We start from the raw sequence: 15,211 nt of genomic DNA on the forward strand, positions 1-15,211 counted from the left end.
AAGCAAGAAAAGAAATGAGCAATGTAGAAAGGTAAGGCTCTACGTTCTTCCAACCCTCCATCTTGAAAAGCAAAGAACAAATAAGGAGCCACGATCCTGTCCAGGAGAAAGTGAAAACCTCGTATAAATTTGGAGCTATGAGCCTCCATATCGAAGTGATTAACCCCAATCACAGAAAAATTGTAAAGCTGGAGCAAAAAGCTAAACCTCCAATACTCATTCTCAACAGTATTTCCAGAAAAATTATTGTAATAAATCCCATATACCATCTCTCCACATAAACCCCCCAAGCCAATACCCGAAGCAAGAGCCATCTACGAAACCACCAAATTGTAGTAAAGTAAACCTGCCCAACCGTAGCCAAAAAATGGAGTCATGGGCCTCCCAAATTATTCATCACATACGAGGTAATGGAGCCCTGGGCCTCCATGCAAGTATTATAAGACCATCTACCATATAATGCATGTATAGATGCTGCTTGCTCCACCCAATAGCAGGCAACTAAGGCACCCTGAGATAAGTTAAGAAGATTAAAAATAGCCCAAAAAATAGCCTGGGCCGAAACATACCACCCAGCCAAAGAAAATAAGCTAAGAGGAACCATCCCTACAGATATAAGGAGCATCGATGTTATCACCAACCAGCAGAATGTGCAAAGAGAGAGGGGGTAGATCCCACCCTACAAATATTAGTGGCACTACCTAAATTAGCAAAGCCAATTAGCGGGGTTGGTTCCCCTCCCGGTAATTAAAACTCTACATAACATTCATATTGGAGATTAAACCTTTGATCCTCTTAATGTAATAAAGAATCTCCCAAGGGGCCTCAGCACCATTAGCCAAAATATCAACCAAGATGCGATTATCATATTTAAAAATAATAAAATGTCAGCTGAGAGAGTGAGTCATAATAGCAGCCGTTAAAATGGCCCGAGCCTCAGCCTCTATGGAAGTATCAGCATTTGAAGGAGATGAAAAGAAAAGTATACAGTTTCCTGCATAGTTTGTAGCAATGCCCCCACAACCAGCACAATTGGTTTTCCAATTTCCATCCGTGTTAAACTTAATCCACCCCCTAGAAAGTGGTCGTCATCTAATCAAAATCGGTGGATGAGGAAGCCTCCTCTCATCCAAATCTGTATGCCCCATTGACAGAAAATAATTGATGCCCGAAAAGAAATTTTTTTAAAAACTCTCCATTCTTCACAACTTGTTAATGTATGCGATAATATTAGTAAAGTCAATCATAAATAGAATGGTCTTTCCTTTATGAATAATGTCATTACGAGTCATCCAAATAAACCAACATATGATAAACCAACATATGATGTAAGGGTAAATTTGTAAGAAATGTTTCTGCTTACGGTCCAGATTACAAATCATAGTGAGCCAAAGATACCTCTCAGGAGTGATGATAGTGCCAAACCACAAGCCAACATTCCTCCATATAAGTAGTGAAAAGGGACAAGAGAAGAAAATATGCTCTATAATCTCCTCCGCCAAATTATACAAACAACAACGAGAGGTGATTCTCAAACCTTTCAACTTTAATATATCATCACAAGGTATTATAGAATGGAAAATGCGTCATGCCAAGAAAGATATAGAGGGAGTTAATGCCCAACTCCACACCCCCTCACCCCAAGGGAGTTTTTGGAAATTATGTAAAGAGGAATATAAACATTTAGTAATAGAGCTTGTCATGGGAAATTTCAAAGTAGGAGTATCTTGCAAATAGAGGCTCAATAGGAATGGTGGAAATGAAAGTAGCTCCCTCCATCCCCAAAATGCTAATGAGAAGAGGAAAATTTCAATGGTCGTCTACCCAAGTATCTGAAACCTTGAGAGTAGAATACCTCATATCCCTCATATCAAGCAAAACATGGGACCAATAGTCATGCCAGAACGAAATATTTCCACTCCCCACCTCCCAATAAATGAAATTCTTCGCTCAATCTCTAATATGAAGTAATCTCTTCCACCTCGTGGAATTCCCCAATCGCCAATTAATCAAAGCAGGATGAGAGCGGCAATATTTCCCGTGCATGAAATTAGCCCACAAAGACTCGTCTTTCCTGAAATTAAATCATTGCTTAAAAATATTAATATCAATAATATGTTGCAAAGATTTGAAGCCCAAACCACCAGCATAGGATTTGAAAATATCCTTCCAAGGCATCCATCTTCTACCGGAGTGATTTCCCAGCCATAGAAACTTAATGAAACATCTTTCAAGGTTCAAAATAGTACTTTTTTTGGGTTGGAGTACTTGAAGAGTGTATAAAGGAAGAGAGTGAAGGATGCTCCTGAGTAGAGTAATACGACTCCCAAAGGAAAGGAAATTATTTTTCCAATCCAAAATTCTTTTCCGCACCTTTTCCACTACCTCGTCAAACTGAATGCGCATCTTCCTGCCTTTAAGAAGAAATACCCCAGGATATTTAAGAAGGGTAGAGAGAGAGAAGCCCGTCAACTTGGCAATCCAGCATGCATTTGAACGATTGATCATGTTTCCCAAGTAGAGGTTACAATTATTAGCATTAAAAAGAAGACCAGAGACGGATTGGAAGTCAACCATTAAGTTGTGAATCCCCTTCACTGTTTTTTTGCTAGTATTAGAAAACAGAATCATGTCATCGGCATGAGCTAAATGAGTGACCACCATGTTAGATTTATAAGCGTAATGCAAAGTGGGGTTTCTCCTGAAAAGATTGTTATAATCAAATATTAAAATGAAAATAGAAGGGGATAAAGGATCTCCCTGCTTAATCCCACGGCCCGTACTAAAAAATCCCTGAAAATGACCATTAATTAGAATACTATATTTATTGCAATGAAGCCATGAGAGGATAATTTTGCAAAACTCCTAAGAGAAACCACGAGCCTTAAGTACCTTCAATATAAACTCCCAGCTGAGAGAATCATAAGCCTTACGGATATCCAATTTAGTGATCATGTTGCCCCTTCTACATTTTTTTTCAATGTCAAGAATGAGTTCCTGTGCCAGCATGATGTTATCAGTGATCCCTCGCCCCTGAATAAAGGCAAATTGATTCAAATCAATTAATTTGTTGAGATAAGGATGGATGCGTCTGACCAAAATTTTACTAATCATCTTTAAAATAACAGAAGTCAGAGAAATTGGTCTGAAACTGTCTCAAGAACTCTTTTGAGTATTCTTGGGAATGAGAACAATTGTAGCGGCAGAGAAATAATTTCCTGGTCTTTCCCCTTTAAGTGTTTCCCCTTTAAAGAAACTCAAAGAAACTCTGGATAGCCTCCACTACCTTATTTTTAACAATACTTCAGCATTTAATGTAGAAAGCAGAAGTGAAGTCATCCGGCCTAGGGGCTTTATTACAATTAATACCCAGAAGAGTAGAATAGATTTCCTCAGCCGAGGGAATACCACAAAGATCGAGATTCACCATGTGATGGCGTACATCATCAAATAAAGAGGCATCAATAGAGCCCGAAGTCTCGTAAAACTCAAAAAGTTTAGAAAAATAAAGAACCGCACTCTCACCTATCTCCACATCCCCCGTGATCTAGTTCCCCTCATTATTTTTAATCCTCACAATGGTGTTAGTGGCTCGTCTTTGTTTAATGCAAGCATGAAAATATTTAGTGTTTCTATCACCTTGAGATAAATGGGTCTCCCTAGCTTTTTGTTGCAAAAACTCCTCCCATGGAGAAGCCTCCAATAATTCTTTATTAGTCTCCTGTAAATCGTGAATGATATCATTAGTATTCTCATCAAGAGCCTGAAGCATACTCACCCTATGTTCGGCTCTCTTAACTCTAGCATGTACATTACCAAAGACATCTCAATTCCAAGACCTTAGAGCAGCAACCACCTTCTTATGCATTTTCCAAAGAGTGTACCAAGCATTACCCACCTCTTCACATTTCCAATTATCAGCAATTAATCTCAAGAAATCATCATGTCTAACCCAGACATTTAAGTAACGAAAATGATAGGTGGAGACCTTTTTAAAGTAATCAAAGGATAAGAGAACTCGATTATGATCAGATCCAGATCTGCAAAGATGTTGAACCTGCGAAAAACCATAAGAGGAGAGTCACAGCTGATTAGCAAAACACTTATCAAGTCGTTCGAACAACTTGCCCCTTTTCCAAGTAAATTTAGAACCAATAAATCCCAAGTCAGAAATGCCCACTATAGCCAAAGTTTCATTAAATTTATCTGTTAAAGTAGTGTCAAATCTTCGACCACCTAACTTTTCAGATTCATGCATCACCATATTAAAATCCCCTCCAACCATCCAATTTTGATGGATTGAAGTGCCCATCTCTTAAAGTTTGTGCCAGAGATCAAATCTAGCAGCATTAGAAGTCCCGGCGTAGACAAAAGTAAGATATCCAGAGAAAACATCCATAGAGAAGAGAGTATGCACAAACTGTCTATCATCAGTGATGACATCAACTATAATATGCTTCCGCCAAAACAATAAAATTTTTTTAGAACAATCAGCAAAAAAAGAGAAATTTTTGAATTTATCCAAGATACAATCATCTGGAGAGGAGAACAAGGGTTCCAAAATAGCAAATATATCAACCTTATGAATCCTTGTCATTAATTTGAGTCTACCAAGGGAGTGAGGATCCGCAGCTCCCATGATATTCCAAATAAGGACATTAAACATTAGTAGACATATTACCCTTCCTAGAAGATCTAGGTCGGGTCTGTCCATTTTCTCCATCTGAATAGTATTGATTCATCTCCAACATAGCATTAGAAGTCCCGTTAGAGTGATTTTACACCTCCTTTTGAGCTCTATTCTTCCTTCTACGATACTTTTGAACATGTCATTCATCTCTTAAAACTTTTGAAATATCTTCCAAAGGAATGTCAGTGAGAGCATCAGAATGATGAGAATAAATAGAATTATTATTCATATTCAAAGCGTTAAGGAGAAAAGCAAAAGAAGGACGAGCCTCCTCAGTATTAGAGATGATAGGAGGGTCTGGAGCAGGTAACACCTGCCTCGTTATCTCAATCGAGGCAATAGCATTAGGGGGGGGTAAGATCTAGATTTTTATCAGCATTCGAAGTAACTGGGAGAGAGGCAGAAGAAAATCTAGCTCCCTCATTATTAGAGATATCCGGAGGATTCGAGTCAGATAACACCTGCTCAGTTCTACCCTCGGCAGGAGCCGAAAGGATGATAGTGGGGTGGGACACGGCTGCTAAAGGTTTTGCTTGAACAGCTGCAGCATTTTCAGGGAGCATAGAAGCTTGCTCCACGTGCGGCTGTTTCCTACCATCCCCTTTCCTCAGTTCCGGATGTAACTTGAAACATTGATCCTGATCGTGGCCAAACATTCGGCAATGTGTACAATAGTAGGGGTGTTGTTCTAATAATACCTGTTGTCAGTAACCAATGTGATCCGACCAAATCCAAACCTCATCAGGTGGAGGTAAAGTCACATCCCTTTCAATTAAAACTCTAGTCATAGAAGATCTTGTGAGATTATAGGTGAGAGCATCTAATTTTAGGGGTCTCCTGAACATAGCAGCTAATGAGAAGAGGATTTCGTGATTGAAGAGATGAACCTTGAAAGAAGGGAACCTAAGTCAGACTGGAATAATAGGAGCCTCTGCTTTAGGATCAAAATTTGCTGACCATTTTAAGACCTTCATACCGCAGTCCTCAAACCACACCAAACGTTTCGCAAACAGGCGCGCATAGTCCTCTTCATTGGACAGTTGAATTAAAATGTGTCTTCCATCTAAGGGACCTATCTTCCAGTCTCCCGTAAGCCTCATCAGTTCAAAGTGTTTTCAAGGAAACACCATTTTAGGATGCCCATACAGGAACCCTACCAGATGAAGTCGGCAGGAAGAGGCGAGTTCGCCGTTCTCGGCGTCAAAGAGAAAGAGAGCAAGCTTTCCCCCTTTCAGGCCAGGACATCGAAAGAAAGAAGTATCGGATTCGAGCGCGAGATTGTCGTAGAAAGCAGAAGGGAAGTTTGGAACACCATCAGCGGTCACACTAGCGTAAGAACGAAGCCTTTTACCAGTGTTACCAAAGCCGTCGGCCGTCAACGCCCCCGGCCGGCGGGGTAGCAGCGGGGGGAGCCATGACGATCGATCACCCTCGTCGCCGAACCTAGCAGAGATGGAGACGGAACCATCGTGCATGTGTGTGTGTGTATTTGTGTGTGTGTATATATATATATACACAAATAGTGTGCAATTCGATTCTACGCAGGGATCGAACCCCCGACCCGAGGGACTAACACTAAAGACGGAAACCAATGAGTCAGACTAAGACGCGCGCGTGCGCGTACACACGTATATATATACCTACATGCATGCATGCATGCATGTCTGTCTGTGCATGTCTCTGTCTGTCTGTGTGTGTGTGTGTGTGTGTGTGTGTGTGGACATATATATAAATATGTGTATATCCTGCTTTGATTAATTGGCGATTAGGTAATTCCACGATGTGGAAAAGATTGCTTCATATTAGAGACTGGGCGAAGAATTTCATTTACTGGGAGGTGGGTACTGGAAATATTTCTTTCTGACGTGATTGATGCTCCCATGTTTTGTTTGATATGAGGGATAAGAGATATTCTAGTCTCAAGGTGTCGAATACTTGGGTAGACGGCCACTGAAATTTTTCACTTCTCACTAGCATTTTGGGGATGGAGTGAGCTACGTTCATTTCTATTATTCCTTTTGACCCTCATTTGCAAGATACTCCTACTTTGAAATTTCTCAAGACTAGCTCTCTATTATTCCTTTTGACCCTCATTTGCAAGATACTACTTTGAAATTTCTCAAGACTAGCTCCATTACTAAATCTTATATGTCTTTTTACATAGTTTTCAAAAATTCCCTTGGGGTGAAGGGGTGTGAAGTTGGGCATTAACTCTCTCTATGTCTTTCCTGACGTAGCGCATTTTTCATTCTATAATACCATGTGATGATATATTAAAGTTGAAAGTTTTGAAAATAGCCTCTCGTTGTTGTTTGTGTAATTCGGTGGATGAGACTATAGAGCAAATTTTCTTCTCTCGTCCATTTTCACTATTTATCGTCACTCATGAGAGGAATCTTTTGCTCACTACCATGATTTACAATCTGGACCGCAAGCAGAAACATTTTTTGCAAATTTACCCTTACATCATATGTTGGAATATATGTTGGTTTATCTGTACATCATATGTTGGTTTATCTGGATGGCTCGTAATGACATTATTCATGAAGGTAAGGTCATTCAGAGTATGGTCTTTACTAATATTATTGCTTGCATTAATAAGTTATGGATAATGGGGAGCTTTAAAAAAAGTTTCTTTTCGGGCATCAATTATTTTCTTTCTATGGGGCATACGGATTTGGATGAGAGGAGGCTCGCTCATCCACCGATTTTGGTTAGATGGCGGCCACCTCCTAGGGTGTGGATTAAATTTAACACGGATAGAAGTTGGAAGGCCAACAGTGCTGGTTGTGGAGGCATTGCTAGAAACTATGCAAGGAACTGTATTCTTTTCTTCTCATCTTCTTTACATGTTGATACTCCCATAGAGACTGAGACTATGGTCATTTTAACTGCTACTATTATGACTCACGTTCTCAGCTGACATTTTATTATTTTTGAATGTCATAATCGCATCTTGATTGATATTTTGGCAAATGATGTTGAGGCCCCTTGGGATATCCTTTATTATATAAAGAGGATTAAATGTTTAATCTCCAATATGAATGTCATGTGGAGTTTCAATTACCAGGAGGGGAACCAACACGCTAATTGGCTTGCCAATTTAGGTAGCTCCACTGATATTTGTAGGGTGGGATCTACTCCCCGCCCCCCTCTTTACACACTTTGTTGGTTGGTGACAACATCGATGCTCCTTATATTCGTAGGGATGGTTCCTCTTAGCTTATTTTCTTTTGCTGGGTAGTTTGTTTCGGCCCAGGCTCTTTTTTGAGCTGTTTTTTTTTTCCTTTTTATATATCTCTGGGTGCTTTGGTTGCCTGCTTTTCTGTGGAGCAGGCGACATCTACTTGTGTTTCATATGGTGGATGGTTTTATAATACTAGCATGGAGGCACAGGGCTCCTTACTTTGGCTACGATTGGGCAGGTTTACTCTAATACACTTTGGTGGCCTTGCAGATGGGTCTTGCGTCGGGTTTTGGCTTGGGGGTTTTTTTGTGAAGATATGGCTTATGGGATTTATTGCAGTAATCTTTCTGGGAATACTGGTGAGATTGGATATTGGAGGTTAACCTCACTGCTCCAGCTCTACCTTTTTTTCTGTGAATGGGCTTGTTATTTTCGACATGGAGGCTCATGGCTTCAAATTTATACGAGGCTTTCACTCTTTCTTTTGGACTGGACCGTGACTCCTTATTTGTTATATGCATTTCTGGAAGGGGGTTGGAAGATCGTGGAGCATTATCTATCTTTATTGCTCACTTGTTTTCTTACTTGTTTGGTGTTTTCACAGTTTTTGAGCTGCAGGTTTTTAAATTTTGGGACTTGCTCGTTGGTGCTCTTTCCAGCTTTCAAGACGTCTGTTTTTTGCTTGAAACTTGCGCTACCTTTGTTTCATTTTTTATACATGTTCATAAGGGTTATACTTCTCTTTTTGGGTATACGTTTTAGTTGGATACATGTACTTTTGGTTTACATTTACCTTTGTTTCATCTTTTCTTTCTTTTTTTCTTTTTTGGGTGAAGTAATGTGGAAGGAGGAACCCCTAGGACTACATGTATTTTCTTTATTTTTAGTGGGGATCATCTTTCCCTCCAGTATTTTGTAACTGCCTTTAGATATTAACGCATACGGAGCCATGAGCGGAGTCATGAGTAGCTCTTTTTCTTAATATATATATATATATATATGTATGTACGTATGTATGTATGTATATTATTTTGACCCCAAGAAATTTGAAATACCCTCATGGAAAGCCTCATTTTTCCTATTTCTTTCCCAAAGCAGATGATAAAAGCCGACAAAAAGAATAAATCAGTTCATATTTTGTGAGTTGAGGGCTTAAATCAAACACCAATAAAAACCTTATATTAAAATTGGCGCACCAACAAATCAAAGCACTAAACTGATCATTTACTGAAATTGTCATATCATACCTTAAATTTTGCAAACCCCACCAAAGGCTATAAAAATACTTCCTAAAAAAGCTTGTGGACACTGCACCGGTTGTCAACGCATTTTGATATATGCCGTAGTTGAAATTTATAGAATCATCACTAGCGTTGCAAGCAGAAAACACACTGGTGTTGCGGGCCCATGTTGGATCAACAGAACTCGTAAAGTCACAGTCCAGATACTTCATATAGCAAGTAGATCCTGAAACGCCGTTCTCTAGCCTGCATTCTGATTTCCAGCAAGTTGTTTGCCGGTCGATAGTTAGCAGATAATACACAGCCCCAATAACCTGCATGGATGGCAATTAACTGATGAAACTACACCGGTTGTTCAGGTGCGAGAAAAATTAGATTTTTTTAACTGCCATGTATTTCCAATATAAGTGAAGTCAAAATAGAACCTAACTATTTATATGGAATAATTTTAGTCCCAGAGTCTATAAAAGTGTTAAATAAGTCTCCGAGTGTTTTAATATGGGCAGGCGTAAGCTTCACAGGGGACTAATTCAACTCAAACTAAAAGAGTCATGAGACTATATTGACACATCTATAAACTCTGAGACTAAAATGACACCTTACAAAGAATTAGATGATCATTTCAACACTTTTCTCAATATCACATTTTTCTCAAAATCTGTAATGCTTTGATGTTACATACATTGCTAGCAATCATATAAAGGAGAAGATTATATGCAGCCCCTGCCCAAGCAGTCTTTGCAACGACACCGGTGGTTTTTATGATTTGATGGCTCATAGGAAAGATGAGGTAAAGCCTTGGAATGTACTGGATCAAAACAATAAGAGCCAGTGTGTTATTGTTCTCCTGAGGATTCAAGTGTCTCGCACCTGGTATCACTAACCAGACAACTATCTGAAATGAAAACAATAAATTGAATTCATGAGACGATAGTTTGGGGCCCCCAAGTGAAAAAGCTAAAACATGATAAAAAACATTCCAACATGCCATGCAGCGTGGATTGTTAAAAAAATGCATAGAAAAAGGAGTAAGGTGTCAAAACAGTCCCCTGACAATTTAGATGGGGCATTTTAGTCCCAAAGTTTATACAAGTGCTAGATTAGTCCCCAAACTGTTTCAAAATAGGCTAAAATATACCTCATTATGGACTATTTCAACTCATATTAAAAGAGCCTGAGAACTAAATTGTCACTTTATAAACTCTGGCCCTAAAATGACCCCCTACGAAGAGAGTCAAGGACCATTTTGACACTTTTCACAAGAAGGGAGATATAAAATTTATAACTATCCAGCAAGGATTATATTACCATTTCTACTAATTTCCTTTTCGATTTTGCTGACCACAAAAATACATCCAAAAGTTATCATTGCATCGGGAAACTTAAAATTACAAGAAGCAGAATACTTCTGATGAATCAAACGGCACTGAGGTAAAAAGAATAAGCTGCAGCGTTTTTAAAAACTCCTAAAAACTAGGTACTAAACAAACAAGCCACTGTTTCCAGTATTGTCATTAATTCACAGTTACTTCCACCCACAGAATATCTCTGATCCAGGAGAAGGAATACGTATATGCCCGTGAAACCGTCAACCCCTTTAAGTAGAATGAAACTAAACTTAGAAAAATCCAGGCACGTTTGGGTGTAATGGTTAGAGTTTCATCAGAAACTCCAAAGTTAAGTGTGTGGGAGCACTATTTGGACGGATGAGCTCCTAGGATGATACACCAAAGGGACAAAATCGTGAGGTCATTAGGCCAAAGTGGACAATATCTCGATGGATAAGAGTTCGCGTTGTTACAAATTATATCAGAGTATTACACCAATGTGAAGATGGGAGCTAAGTGCCATATAGAACAAAGTGTTATGCCATGGGAGCTAGTTCTTGAACCCTATATGGGATAGAATAATACATGATGGGAGCCACCTCTTAAATCTGTAGGGGCCACCACTTGCATCTTATCCGTTTGGTGAATGATTTTGATATCGTTCTAGGGCTCCAAAAAGGTGATTGGGAAGTTGTTTTGATGGTGAGGTGGGTGGAGGAAAAGCAAGGAAATGAAAATATGGATGATCAATGATATTTGGAGGATAATAGACAAGGTATAGCGGCTGACCTAGTTGAAAACAGCAAAGAGAACCATGAAACAACATGAAACGGATATCGAGGAGATTCAACATCTGCTTCTGCACAAGCTACAGACACGTCAATTGTAAAAGAAAAATGATACAACACTCCTTATGACAAAACTCAAAGATACAATCTCCAAAATACACAAACAAAGCTAGAAGTCTGGAAAATAGAAAATAAAGAGATATAAATAGTTCCCCCATAGAAAATAACCTAATTAAAAATAGAAAAATATGAAAAAAAAAATCATAAAGGAATAAAGAAATGTGAATAATTGAAAGTCAGCGACACCCTATTCTGAACTGCGCTTACGAGGCAGTCTGAGATCCCGGGAACCCGTAGATTGTGGAAACCCATAGAAATTGGATCGAGGAATCCTAGGAACAACACCCCCACGTTATTCTCCCCGGCCAGAAGAGTATTATTTTTCTTCTCTGGAATGACCTGAATCCCAATGTTGGTTGTTCTTTCCCACAAAACACCTAAAGAGATTTCCAAAAAGAGGTTCACCCCCGCTATTTTATCATCTGTCTATGATGTGATGCTAAGCTAAACAAGAACTTGGTACTAAATTATCAAACATGGCAAAAATCACTCCAAAATTTCTCATATGAAATAATGACATGCTAGATTTCCCTAAGTAGTAGCAATCTATTGGGTAAATTATAGGTCTGACAATCATGAAATCCACTTAACTAAGGTTGTCATGTGTCCAATATCAGCTCCTTGGAGTCAATCTCGTCCAGTATGACCAATGTTGATCATAGTGGTGCTTTTATCATAAGCTCAGTCTAAAGGACTCGTTGAAGTTTCAACTCCGGCTGTGCAAAAAAAGATTATTTATTCTATCAGGCAAAATTTAGAATGATGTATATGTTTCAGAGCTGCATGGGATGAGCGTGAGATTAAATTTTGTGGTTAAGTAGCCTTGAACATAGCACGATCATGACTTTGTTATGATGGCAGTAGATCGATTCCATAAGCCAATAAATAAGAAAAAAACTTCTCATAGCTGAGGAGAATGATGTTGGAACGTCCCACAAAATTGCAGATTGGGCATATTGTGATAGCAATAGTGGAATTTCCGCAATTTTGAGTTCCGCGTGATGAGGCTCTCGCGATCACGGGAGTAATGGGTAGCAGGTTTCGCGCGGTTTTGAATCTTTAAGACCGTGGCATTGGAACCGAGGGTCGTATAATTCCATTTTTTGCATTTTTTTTCTTTTTTTTTATTTTTATCTACCTTTCCTCTATTTCTAATAATATTTTTTCTATGAGGAAACTATTTATATCATGTTATTTCCAATTTTTAGGGGAATTTTGATTATTATTATTGTGTTTGAAAATTTTATTCTCTATTTTATACTATCTAGAGTGTTGTATTATCTTTCTATTGCAAAACGTGTATATATATCTTGCTCAAGAACAAGTGGTGGATCCCACTTACCACCCATACCCCATCATTTCGTTGTTTGCTCGCTGCTACAGCTGTTTGACAGAGAAAAATGGCAGCCATTCACACCGAAATTTATTTGTTGTCATTCCTATCGCTTTCCTTACCCCTCCTACAACTTATCTATCTCTTTCTTGTATTCCCTCCTACCGTCAAGGAGCTCTAGATTTGTGTTGAATTCTAGGTTAATAAAAGTGAAAAGGACGTCAATTACTTATGTGGCAGAGATTGTAAAATCCTTTAAGTAGAACATAGTTGAACTTTTAAACATTGAGGCACCATTTGATATAACCATTGAAATTTCATCAAAAACTCCTAATTTAAGTGTGAAGTGTGAGAGCACTCCTGGAATGGGTAACCTCTTGGGAAGTTACATCAAAGGAATAAAACTGTGAGGCCACTAGGCCAAAGCAGATAATATCTCAATGGATGAAAGTTCGGACTGTTACACAAACCTAGCTCATAGCTTAACACAAATAGAAGAATGGACAAGTCAAACTACTTGCACCACATTATGAAAACTCAAAAGAACACACACACACTAACATCAATCTAGCGTTCCAAGATGGTATGGGAGGCTCAAACGATGCATCAAATATTAGTAGGAAAACAGACGGAGAAAAAAATGGCAATGACGACTGAAAACAAGCACAACTCGCAGTTGGATAGGAAGTTAAATGACGAATACAACAAATAGGGAGCAAATACGAAGCATGGGTAAGTACTTGGGCGACTTGGAGAAATCACCACTTCAATTCAATCAGGCTAGAGGCACACACCACCTGAGAAAAATCAATGATACATCACTCTGACAAAAGGAAACTAGAAAACAGCCTGCATTGCATAAACCAATGCCAAAAGTCCCCCAAATCAGTCTATAGCAAACATAAAAATAGTTCTCAAATAAATTGTAAATGGAAACAACTCTTTCTTTTTTTTTATTCCTCATTTGAAAACATAAGTTACATATTTATAAACACTCTAATCTCAATAAATTAGTAATATCTATAATAGATGAATGATAATGCAATTAGATCTCTAATTAAGTTACCTAATATAACAAATACATTTTCTACAAACTTCTTAATACACAGCCATTAGATTTATTACTTTCCATAATACTCCCCCTTCAACTGGAGCATAGATATTTATCATGCCTAGCTTGTTACAATAAGTGGTCCTAGCTCCATTAAGGGCCTTCGTGGAGATGTCCTGACACCGGAGCTTCCCCAAAAACATTTCCACTATACTATAGTTGCCACTAAGGGCCCGTTTGGGGCAACTTATAAGTGTAGCGACACTTTAAAAAAACCCCCGCCTAACCGTTTGGTTTGCGCGTTTTTGAAAACGTTGTCTGTCGCGAATGAGTTTTTTACACTAAACGCAGGCCGCGGGTCGACTCGCAGGTCGCGTTTCAGGATAAACTGCTTATCCTGAAACGCATAAGCTGCCATAAACAGACCCTAAATTGCGGGATTCACTATTGCGGTTGAAGGGTCGAAGTAGACTTGTTTTCCTTTCTTATGTTTTCTTTTCTATTATCCTTCATTCATTTTTAATATTTTCCTATATACATGTATTAGGGTTTGAAATCACATTTTATCGTGTTTCTATTCAAGATAACTGTCGGTGTAAGTTTCCCCCTTCGAGGGTTGTATCACGAGATAAAATGGTGCTCCGGCTATCTCTTTCCCAATGTGGTGATTATCTTCTATATCCCCTTTCACATCCCTCCCATTTTGTTCCCTGCTACAGCCACCCAGGACAGCAGCTATTGTTTTTTTTTTCCTGCAGGTTCCCCATTTCCAGCAGCCCCCTCCCTTCCACAACTCGCTGACATCCCAAACAACTACCTCGACCCATCCCCAACCTTCCCGCATCACTACCAATCACCGATAGTCGTTTCCTACAGTCCAACCATCATTCTGACTTGTTGTCACTTGGACTGCAGTTTATGATGTTGTCCATATAGTCCCCATTTGCTATCTCCGCACCAAACAACACTCCTCTTGTTGTCCTGCAGTTCACAACTTTTCCCCTTTGCTACTCCTCATTTTCCCAGCCCTCCACTTCGCAGCCAGCATAATTCCAATCTCTCCCTTTGTTGGCAGCAATCACCCCCAACCCATTTCATCCATTACCTCTGCTCCCTGACCACCTAGCCGACCTACGACAACCATGGATCGAACCCTAGTGTGAGTTTATGTCGTGTTTGATGCAATTTCTCTTTCAAGTGTATTTGATTGTAACCATCTATTTTCTTTCAGTAATAATATTTATTTTTCTTATTTGATTTGAGTTAGCTCTGATATCTTTTGGTATCAGAGCTAGTCTAAACCTATTCTTATCATAAGATTTATAGCATCACCAATACCCAACCCTATCTCCACCCAAAAATTTCTTTCCCACCCTATATCCCCTCTCCGACCCTAAAACCCTAGCCATGCCGCTAATGAGAAACTCGCAAAAGGATGTTTAGGAACATACCAAGGAAGAAGTGCAGCGGAAT

The 15,211-nt window shown here is 39.1% G+C and overlaps 1 protein-coding gene across 1 annotated transcript in view; it reads right to left on the reverse strand.

Annotated features, from left to right (window-relative positions):
• LOC110029808 (cyclic nucleotide-gated ion channel 17-like) overlaps positions 1-15,211 on the reverse strand; it is a 70,402-nt gene that overhangs the window by 25,807 nt on the left and 29,384 nt on the right. The window contains exons 3-4 of the mRNA XM_020732267.1: positions 9,801-10,013; positions 9,125-9,432 (exon numbers count right to left, since the gene is read on the reverse strand). Coding sequence (XP_020587926.1) covers positions 9,125-9,432; positions 9,801-10,013 — 521 coding nt within the window. The remainder of the gene's footprint in view (positions 1-9,124; positions 9,433-9,800; positions 10,014-15,211) is intronic.

The sequence above is a fragment of the Phalaenopsis equestris genome, unplaced genomic scaffold (assembly GCF_001263595.1).
Source record: "Phalaenopsis equestris unplaced genomic scaffold, ASM126359v1 Scaffold000606, whole genome shotgun sequence".
Classification (NCBI taxonomy): domain Eukaryota; kingdom Viridiplantae; phylum Streptophyta; class Magnoliopsida; order Asparagales; family Orchidaceae; genus Phalaenopsis; species Phalaenopsis equestris.